This window comes from Coregonus lavaretus (genome assembly GCF_964263955.1).
Source record: "Coregonus lavaretus genome assembly, contig: SUPER_35_unloc_1, whole genome shotgun sequence".
Lineage (NCBI taxonomy): Eukaryota > Metazoa > Chordata > Actinopteri > Salmoniformes > Salmonidae > Coregonus > Coregonus lavaretus.
Genome location: NW_028167181.1, coordinates 475,617 through 486,338, shown reverse-complemented (window position 1 = coordinate 486,338; position 10,722 = coordinate 475,617). Strand labels below are relative to the sequence as shown.

At 41.1% G+C, this 10,722-nt stretch overlaps 1 protein-coding gene across 1 annotated transcript; it reads left to right on the top strand.

Annotated features, from left to right (window-relative positions):
- The first annotated feature begins 255 nt into the window (after positions 1-255).
- Positions 256-9,733, top strand: asb5b (ankyrin repeat and SOCS box containing 5b). Its single transcript, XM_084188440.1, has 7 exons — positions 256-502; positions 5,612-5,691; positions 6,458-6,565; positions 6,766-6,916; positions 7,083-7,217; positions 7,920-8,111; positions 8,406-9,733. The coding sequence occupies exons 1-7, from the start codon at positions 367-369 to the stop codon at positions 8,531-8,533; spliced, it is 930 nt and encodes a 309-aa protein (XP_084044566.1). The 5' UTR covers positions 256-366; the 3' UTR covers positions 8,534-9,733.
- Positions 9,734-10,722: the final 989 nt, after the last annotated feature.

Here is a 10,722-nt window from a genome sequence, read left to right as displayed (position 1 = left end):
TCAATTCAATTCAATTTAAGGGCTTTATTGGCATGGAAAACGTATGTTAACATTGCCAAAGCAAGTGAAGTAGATAGTAAACAAAAGTGAAATAAACAATAAATATTAACAGTAAACATTACACTCAGAAGTTCCAAAAGAATAAAGACATTTCAAATGTAATATTATGTATATATACAGTGTTGTAACAATGTGCAAAAAGTTCTCTCTTTCTCTCTCTCTCCCTACCTCCCTCTCTCTGCCTGTTCTTGTTATCGTTGTGCTCGGCCTTGGCTGTGAAACAACAAGCCGTGCAGCCAATCAGAGAGCAGGATTTAGACTGGATCATGGTGCACAGTGCTGCAGGGACAGATAGCCGATGTAAACATGCCTGAAGTTCCATCTGCAGAGAGCTCGAGCGAGCAGCAGCCAGAAAACACGCCGAGGAAAAGAACGTTAGAGTACACAGACGATTACACGGCAAAAAAGAAACCTCGCTGCTGGGGTATTTTAACTAGCCAAGGTCAGTAGCGGTTTACGCACACACAATTGTGTATTTGCGCACTGGGTGAGTGCGTCTCGGACTGGCACTGTGCAATGTTGTTATAGGGCTCATGTGCTGTTCGTGTCAAGCTTATTTGAGGTAGACAGAGGGGTTGAAATGGAAATGTTTCGGGGAAAAGGCACCTGTTCTGGAACATTCTCATAGGATTCAGCCTATTTGGGACTGTGCTATAGCATGCGAAATGAAGCTCTATGATATAAGAATATCATGACATAACCAAACAAACGCCTTGGACACATCTGGTCAAATGGGTCCCTAGAGCAGTCCAGTGTTTATCCTATTGATGTGAATACAGATCCGTATATCTTACATCATAACACAATTGTATTTATTTATTTAACACCTATTTATAATTAATTAATTAATTAATTATTATTATTACTATTATTAGTAGTAGTAGTATTACTACTACTACTAGGCCTGTGTGTAGTTGTAGTAGAAGTAGTAGGCCTTGGGATATGTGTCTATTGCAGTTTAATAATGACTGGCCTACAACAGCTGAAGCTACCATGTGCTCTCATGACTCTTTCACACAAGACAATAACAGTTAGACCTTTTAACTGTACTAAGCAGCAGCTTCAGACAATTAAACCTGATTATATCATATATTACAGCCCTTTCTGCTTCCTTGTGTTCTTGCTTAGTGTGGCAAAGGGGAGCCTTAAGCAAAAGCAAAGTCACATGTTCAGGGCACCATTGCAATATTCATGAGAGCCACCATTTTACCCTGCTTAGAATAGAGACACCCTGTGCTGTCCGAATGAGAATAATGTACAAGGCTTCAGTCGCACCAGGCAACCAGCTATAGAGGATCACCGCTGTGGGAAAGGTTGGCTGGTTTCCCGGAGAAAGGATAGAAAATAGAGAGAGGGGGGATTCCAGGTCGCTGTTGCTGCTGTGACTGGAATTAGCTACTTACTGTAGCTCTAACATGTGCTTCCTAAGAATAGCTTCCAAACTCTATTTATCTCTGCACCAGTGGTTGTCCTCATTGGCACCTGTTGTTATGTTATGTATCCCTTGATAGAGGAATCTCTGTTATTGTCCTTTCACCCCCCCAAAAAAGATATATAACAATTAATGTCATTTTTGGTCTATATATTAAAAAGGAATTCAGAATTTGCAACAACAACAAAATAATATACAGTATATTAGTTGTCCTATTTATCAGAAAAGATAGTAGCAACAACAGGCCATGTCAGTGTACTACGTGAGCTTGTCAGGTGATACAAATGCCCTTCCAAAGATGGCCGCCACAGTCACAGCTCTGCCTGTGTGAATCCATGCTGTGACAACAAGAACCTTCAGTACAGTAACAGTACAGTAGGTGACAGGCGCCCTCTTGTCCTACAGGCAGCAATGTCATATACGTATCAATGGCTAGATGTGCCGTGGGGAGACGGAGACATGGGTATGTAGTATTGAATATTGCACTGCATTGCTGTGTTATGTTGTGTGGAAGTATGGCTGACATTTTATTATACTTAAGGCTTCCTCATAAAAGAGGATTTACAGGATTTCACCTGAATAAAGGATTCATAAAATAAAATAAACACCTATATGTTGTTCTCTGACGTGGATGGTAGTGTAGTTGGGTGTGTAGGGAGAGACTGAGCTCTGCTCTGCCAGTTGTACAAGGCTATGCCTGCCAGATGGCCTGCTTGGTTGAGCTACAGCTATATATAGCTCCATCCACACTGTGAGAGAGTGAAAACCTATCCGGCGCTCTGTTTTATGCTCTGTGATATAAGTGACAGCTGTGACAACAGGGTTTCTATTTTCTGAACATGGATAGTGGACTGCTACTACTGGCCTTTAGGAAGTAATTCTAAATGAGGATTATGGTAATGATTGAATAATAAGGATGAATGCTGTCAATGTATCAGACATTAATGGGAATGTGCTGGAAATATACTACCAGTCAAAAGTTTTAGAACACCTACTCATTCAATGGTTTTTCTTCATTTTTACTATTTTCTACATTGTAGAATAATAGTGAAGACATCAAAACTATGAAATAACACATATGGAATCATGTAGTAACCCAAAAAGTGTTAAACAAATCAAAATATATTTTACATTTGAGATTCTTCAAATAGCCACCCTTTGCCTTGATGACAGCTTTGCACACTCTTGGCATTCTCTCAACCAGCTTCATGAGGTAGTCACCTAGAATGCATTTCAATTAACAGGTGTGCCTTCTTAAAAGTTAATTTGTGGAATTTATTTCCTTCTTAATGTGTTTGAGCCAATCAGTTGTGTTGTTACAAGGTTGGGGGGGGGGGGTATACAGAAGATAGCCCTATTTAGTAAAAGACCAAGTCCATATTATGGCAAGAACAGCTCAAATAAGCAAAAAGAAACGACAGTCCATCATTACTTTAAGACGTGAAGGTCAGTCAATACGGAAAATGTCAAGAACTTTGAAAGTTTCTTCAAGTGCAGTCGCAAAAACCATCAAGCGCTATGATGAAACTGGCTCTCACGAGGACCGCCACAGGAATGGAAGACCCAGAGTTACCACTGCTGCAGAGGATAAGTTCATTAGAGTTAACTGCACCTCACCTCAGATTGCAGCCCAAATAAATGCTTCACAGAGTTCAAGTAACAGACACATCTCAACATCAACTGTTCAGAGGAGACTGTGTGAATCAGGCCTTCCTGGTGGAATTGCTGCAAAGAAACCACTACTAAATCACCAATAATAAGAAATGACTTGCTTGATTTTTGGTTCCAACCTCCGTTTCTTTGTGAGACGCGGTGTGGGTGAACGGATGATCTCTGCATGTGTATTTTCCACTGTATAGCATGGAGGAGGAGGTGTTATGGTGTGCAGGTGCTTTTCTGGTGACACTGTCTGTGATTTATTTAGAATTCAAGGCACACTTAACCAGCATGGCTACCACAGCATTCTGCAGCGTTACGCCATCCCATCTGATTTGGGCTTAGTGGGACTATCATTTGTTTTTCAACAGGACAATGACCCAACACACCTCCAGGCTGTTTAAGGGCTTTTTTACCAAGAAGGAGAGTGATGGAGTGCTGCATCAGATGACCTGGCCTCCACAATCCCCCGACCTCAACCTAAATGAGATGTTTTAGGAAGAGTCGGACAACAGAGTGAAGGAAAAGCAGCCAACAAGTGCTCAGCATATGTGGGAACTCCTTCAAGACTGTTGGAAAAGCATTCCAGGTGAATCTGGTTGAGAAAATGCCAAGAGTGTGCAAAGCTGTCATCAAGGCAAAGGGTGGCTATTTGAATAATCTCAAATCTCAAATATATTTTGATTTGCTTAACACTTTTTTGTTACTGCATGATTCCATATGTGTTATTTCCTAGTTTTGATGTCTTCACTATTATTCTACAATGTAGAAAATAGTAAAAATAAAGAAAAACCCTTGAATGAGTAGGTGTTCTAAAACTTTTGACTGGTAGTGTGTGTGTATATATATATATATATATATACAGTGGGGAGAACAAGTATTTGATACACTGCCGATTTTGCAGGTTTTCCTACTTACAAAGCATGTAGAGGTCTGTAATTTTTATCATAGGTACACTTCAACTGTGAGAGACGGAATCTAAAACAAAAATCCAGAAGATCACATTGTATGATTTTTAAGTCATTAATTTGCATTTTATTGCATGACATAAGTATTTGATCACCTACCAACCAGTAAGAATTCCGGCTCTCACAGACATGTTAGTTTTTCTTTAAGAAGCCCTCCTGTTCTCCACTCATTACCTGTATTAACTGCACCTGTTTGAACTCATTACCTGTATAAAAGACACCTGTCCACACAGTCAATCAAACAGACTCCAACCTCTCCACAATGGCCAAGACCAGAGAGCTGTGTAAGGACATCAGGGATAAAATTGTAGACCTGCACAAGGCTGGGATGGGCTACAGGCCAATAGGCAAGCAGCTTGGTGAGAAGGCAACAACTGTTGGTGCAATTATTAGAAAATGGAAGAAGTTCAAGATGACGGTCAATCACCCTCGGTCTGGGGCTCCATGCAAGATCTCACCTCGTGGGGCATCAATGATCATGAGGAAGGTGAGGGATCAGCCCAGAACTACACGGCAGGACCTGGTCAATGACCTGAAGAGAGCTGGGACCACAGTCTCAAAGAAAACCATTAGTAACACACTACGCCGTCATGGATTAAAATCCTGCAGCGCACGCAAGGTCCCCCTGCTCAAGCCAGCGCATGTCCAGGCCCGTCTGAAGTTTGCCAATGACCATCTGGATGATCCAGAGGAGGAATGGGAGAAGGTCATGTGGTCTGATGAGGCAAAAATATAGCTTTTTGGTCTAAACTCCACTCACCGTGTTTGGAGGAAGAAGAAGGATGAGTACAACCCCAAGAACACCATCCCAACCGTGAAGCATGGAGGTGGAAACATCATTCTTTTGGGATGCTTTTCTGCAAAGGGGACAGGACGACTGCACCTTATTGAGGGGAGGATGGATGGGGCCATGTATCGCAAGATCTTGGCCAACAACCTCCTTCCCTCAGTAAGAGCATTGAAGATGGGTCGTGGCTGTGTCTTCCAGCATGACAACGACCTGAAACACACAGCCAGGGCAACGAAGGAGTGGCTCCTTAAGAAGCATCTCAAGGTCCTGGAGTGGCCTAGCCAGTCTCCAGACCTGAATCCAATAGAAAATCTTTGGAGGGAGCTGAAAGTCCGTATTGCCCAGCGACAGCCCCGAAACCTGAAGGATCTGGAGAAGGTCTGTATGGAGGAGTGGGCCGAAATCCCTGCTGCAGTGTGTGCAAACCTAGTCAAGACCTACAGGAAACGTATGATCTCTGTAATTGCAAACAAAGGTTTCTGTACCAAATATTAAGTTTAGCTTTTCTGATGTATCAAATACTTATGTCATGCAATAAAATGCAATGTGATTTTCTGGATTTTTGTTTTAGATTCCGTCTCTCGCAGTTGAAGTGTACCTATGATAAAAATGACAGACCTCCTACATGCTTTGTAAGTAGGAAAACCTGAAAAATCGGCAGTGTATCAAATACTTGCTCAGGTGTTTTGTCTGTCCCTCTCCCAGGGTCATGGGCGGACCGGTCTCCTCTCCACGAGGCAGCGTGTCAGGGCCGTCTCCTGGCCCTCAGGACCCTACTCTCACAGGTGAGTCAAACACAGAGGGGCGGGGCACCACAACGTAAAGCATTCTGGTCGATGGTTTATACAGTGTTAAGACAGTAAAGAAGGAGAGGAATGTTTTGACACCTTTATGTAAAATTATATGCTGATGCTGTTTCTGTATGTTCCAGATAAGATACATATGATATGTTTGCCATTTCCCCTCGTAATCAGATTTCCAAAAGTTAGGGTAACACTTTATTTGGATAGTCTATCTGTAGATGCTCTACAGACTATCTACAGACTACCAGTAATATTTCAACTATCTATCTACTAACTCTAGCTCTAACCTTAACCCTTATCCTAACCCTAAACTTAACCCTTACCCTAACCCTAGACCTAACCTTAACCCTTACCCTACACTCTTAGGGAAAAAAGGTGCTATCTAGAAACTAAAAGGGTTCTTCAGCTGTTCCCGTAGGATAACCCTTTGAAGAACCCTTTTTGGTTCCAGGTAAAAACCCATTTGGTTCCTTTTACACAGAGGGATCTACATGGAACCCAAAAGAGTTCTACCTGGAACCAAAAAGGTTTCTCCTATTGGGACAGCCGAAGAACCCTTTTGGAACCCTTTTTTCAAAGAGTGTAACTCGTATTCTAAACCTAACCCTAAACGTAACCTTAGCAAGCAGTTGCTTATCAACATATAGTGTGTTGATAGTATGATCATCTGTAGAGCATCTGCACAAATAAAGTGTAGGGAAAGTGAGCCCTATATAATGAATGCAAACATTTCTTGTTGTCATCCCAGGGTTACAACGCAAACATCCCTACCATAGACCATGTGACGCCGTTGCATGAGGCTTGCCTGTCAGACCACGCGTCATGCGCCAGGGCGCTTATTGCTGCTGGTGCCAATGTAAGTCATGACCAAACACATGCACACACACAAACACATACACTCCATGTCAGAACAAGACATCATTATGCTGTGGCAGCAACTCATCTTTTTACATTCCGATTGACTTCCCTTTGTTGTAACTTTGGAACGTTTCCATTTACAATGGCTCATGTATAGATACACATGCTTTTCTGACAATGCCCCATCTATCTGATCAGGTAAATGCCACCACCATTGATGGGGTGACACCGCTGTTCAATGCCTGCTCAGTGGGCAGTGCCACCTGTACAGAGGTACTGCTGGAAAACGGTGCCAAGCCCCAGTCAGAGATATGCCAGCCCTCGCCCATACACGAGGCTTCCAGCAAAGGTACTGTAGGAGGACTTCCATCGCAGGATATGTGCTGTCACTACTGTGAGGTTTTGAAATACTCTGGCTGTAATTTTAGTATGTTCCCCCCCCAATTCTAAGATGAGACCAATGAATGCGTTTCTGAATGAGAGTATGCTGGTAACACAGGACGTATTGTGTGTAGGCAAAATTGCTTGTCTGGAGGTACTGATCACATGGGGAGCAGACGTGGACTATGATATTCCTCACCTGGGAACCCCCCTGTACATCGCCTGCATCTCCTCAGGACTCCAGTGCACACAGAAACTCCTCAATGGAGGTCAGTAACTAACCAGACACTTTGGTCCTAACTTAAAATGATCTCTCCCATTGACATCAATGCATTTTGTATTTCGTTTTTACGATTCATCCGTTTGTATTATCTTTTTCTTCTTCTGTTTTCTGTATTTACTAAGAGAAGATATGTCATAGGACATTGATTTACCTGATGCAGTACATTTACATTTACATTTTACTCATTTAGCAGACGCTCTTATCCAGAGCGACTTACAGTTAGTGAGTGCATACATCTTTTTTTTTATATATACTGGCCCCCCATGGGAAACGAACCCACAACCCTGGCGTTGCAAACGCCATGCTCTACCAACTGAGCTACATCCCTGCCAGCCATTCCCTCCCCTACCCTGGACGACGCTGGGCCAATTGTGCGCCGCCCCATGCGTCTCCCGGTCGCGGCCGGCTACGACAGAGCCTGGATTCGAACCAGGATCTCTAGTGGCACAGCTAGCACTGCGATGCAGTGCCTTAGACCACTGCGCCACTCGGCACAGTGGTCTATTCTCCAAACTGAACAAACATAGGGTGTGTTCAGTTGGGAGAATAGATTTTTAAACTGAGTAAAACAGGAAGGAACTACAAAAAAGTGTCCAATCAGAGCATAAATTAATGTTTTCTGTTGCAAACCATTTTCCTAGAGTGTGAACTACTGAACTAAACCAATGGTGTCCGGTTTGCTCCACAGGGGCCAATGTGCAGAAGGGCAGGTTCCTGGAGAGCCCGCTCCATGCAGCAGCTCAGAAGGACTGTACTGAGATCATCAATGTGTTGTTAGAGTTTGGAGCGAACATTAACGCTAAAAACCTAGAGCTGAAGAGACCGGTGGAGTCAGCCCCGCCTAACAGCTCAGCAGAGGAGACGTTACTGTTGCATGAAGGTAAGATTATGCTCAGTTTACATGGGAATATTTGACTGATTCCAGATCAGTTTGTACTGTATAGCTAACTCATATGTTCGTTTTCATGCCAAACTCGTAGTCTGATCAGAAACCGATACTGAAGTTTTCTGATACTAATTCTGATCTGGGACCAGGCCAGGAAATATCCCCATTCAGTCAGAATTCCTTGTAAAACATTGATATTTGGATTATAGAAATGGATGATATTGACGCTGTCTTGGAATAATCCGATAATCTCTCTCTCTCTCTCTCTCTCTCTCTCTCTCTCTGTAGCAACACCGCGGTCACTACGTCAGCTGTGTCGTCTCAGTATCAGAGATTATATGGGCCGATCCCGACTACACCTCATCCCTCAGTTACACCTCCCCAACCTTCTCAAACGCTTCCTCCAGTACAGATAGGGACACATCAACGCTCTCTCTGTTTCTCTCTCTTTCATCTCTGTCTGTTGCTCTCCCCCTTCTCTCTCTGTTTCTCTCTCTTTCTCCTGTCTGTTGCTCTCCCCCTTCTCTCTCTGTTTCTCTCTCTTTCTCCTGTCTGTTGCTCTCCCCCTTCCCTCTCTGTTTCTAAATGAGAGCATCGTCATATTAGAGGATATTCTCTATCCCATCCACTCTCTTTCTCTTTCTCTCTGTTTCTCTCTCGTCCATCTTTATCATCAAGTTAATTTATTATTAGTCACTGAACCGCTTTTTTTAACCCAGAACCTCAAACGCACAGAATCCCTCCCATTCACTGAAATCTGTTTTAACTGATTCTCTGAAGCACCTATGCACATGGTCATGTAAATATGTATATTCTGTTACATTGACCAAAACAAGAGTTTGAATGTTCAAAATAACTAAATATTAACACTGTATAATATTGTGTTATAAGTCCTTGTTAAAATGACACCCCCACTGCAGTGATCGTTGTGATCCCAACGTGTCAGAAAGTTGTCTGTGAAGATGTGTATTGGTGTAAATCATGTTTTTCTGCACAATACTATCTAAGTCAAGTTGATCGTTCATCTTTCATGTTCACTTTGGTTTTGTATCCAATATTCCTGTGCATGCCATACGTTTAACTGCCTAATATTCATTGACCCAAATAATAAAAGGGGTAATTGAATCTTTAACGTAATGTATAACATAACATAATGTACTTTAATGTACACATAATGAATGTTATGTCATCTTGTTTGAATGAGCTGCCTTTATGCTATCAATGATGCAAACAAGATAACATAATGTACTTTAATGTACGCAGTGTTATGTTATCTTGTTTGCATCACTGATAGCATATATGCAGCTCATTCATTACACATTGACATGTGTACGTTAAAGACTCAATGACTCCTTGTAATTCCCTGATAATGTGGAAAAAGTTAAAATATTCAAAATGACACCCATGATAATCTGATTGTGTCTGTCCTATATGAAGCTCTTATGCTAATCAGATGTATTTTGTTATTTATTTATATTAAATTAGCCAACTAATATATTAACGTGACCTGTATATGTATAACTCACTCACAAATGTACAATATTTTGCCAAAACTCATTTCACATACCTCTCACCTGTTTTACTATAATAAATAAGAATGGTATTCCATGATTGTCTTGGGGACTATACTTGTTGAATTTTTTGGCCGTGGTTTAGTTTGGTCTTTTTTTTTGACAGACTTTTTCATTTTGTCTACAATGGTGCTCTGTAACATGACCAATTTTCTCAATTGATCCTTTACCTTTTCCATTAATCAAAACTCAAATATATCCTGCTTACAAATTTTACATGTTTACATTGGTATCGTCTTTATGTTACAAAAGTAAGATTGTCATATTTTAATTAACACATTTTATAAACTGCAATGGCAGTACAAACAAACTGTACATATGTCAATAAGTAAAACATAATAAATACATAGATACAATAAATGCATTTGAAGATAATTTAAGTTGAACATATACACTACCGTTCAAAAGTTTGGGGTCACTTAGAAAGAATGTCCTTGTTTTAGAAAGAAAGCAAAAAAATGTGTCCATTAAAATAACATCAAATTGATCAGAAATACAGTGTAGACATTGTTAATGTTGTAAATGGCTATTGTAGCTGGAAACGGCTGATCTTTAATGGAATATCTACATAAGCGTACAGAGGCCCATTATCAGCAACCCTTTTGAGCTGTTGTGGGAGCAGCTTGACCGTATGGTACGTAAGAAGTGCCTATCAAGCCAATCCAACTTGTGGGACGTGCTTCAGGAAGCATGGGGTGAAATCTCCTCAGATTACCTCAACAAATTGACAACTAGAATGCCAAAGGTCTGCAAGGCTGTAATTGCTGCAAATGGAGGATTCTTTGACACAATAATTATTTAAATAAAAAATCATTATTTCTAACCTTGTCAATTACTACATTTCCTATTCATTTTGCTATATTTCCTATTCAAACTCATTTCATGTATGTTTTCATGGAAAATAAGGACATTTCTAAGTGACCCCAAACTTTTGAACAGTAGTGTAGGTGGAAAAGTAATATCAATACATTATTAAAAAAATTACAACACAATTACAAATGATCTGAATAAATGTTTGTTTCATTAAGCAGGAG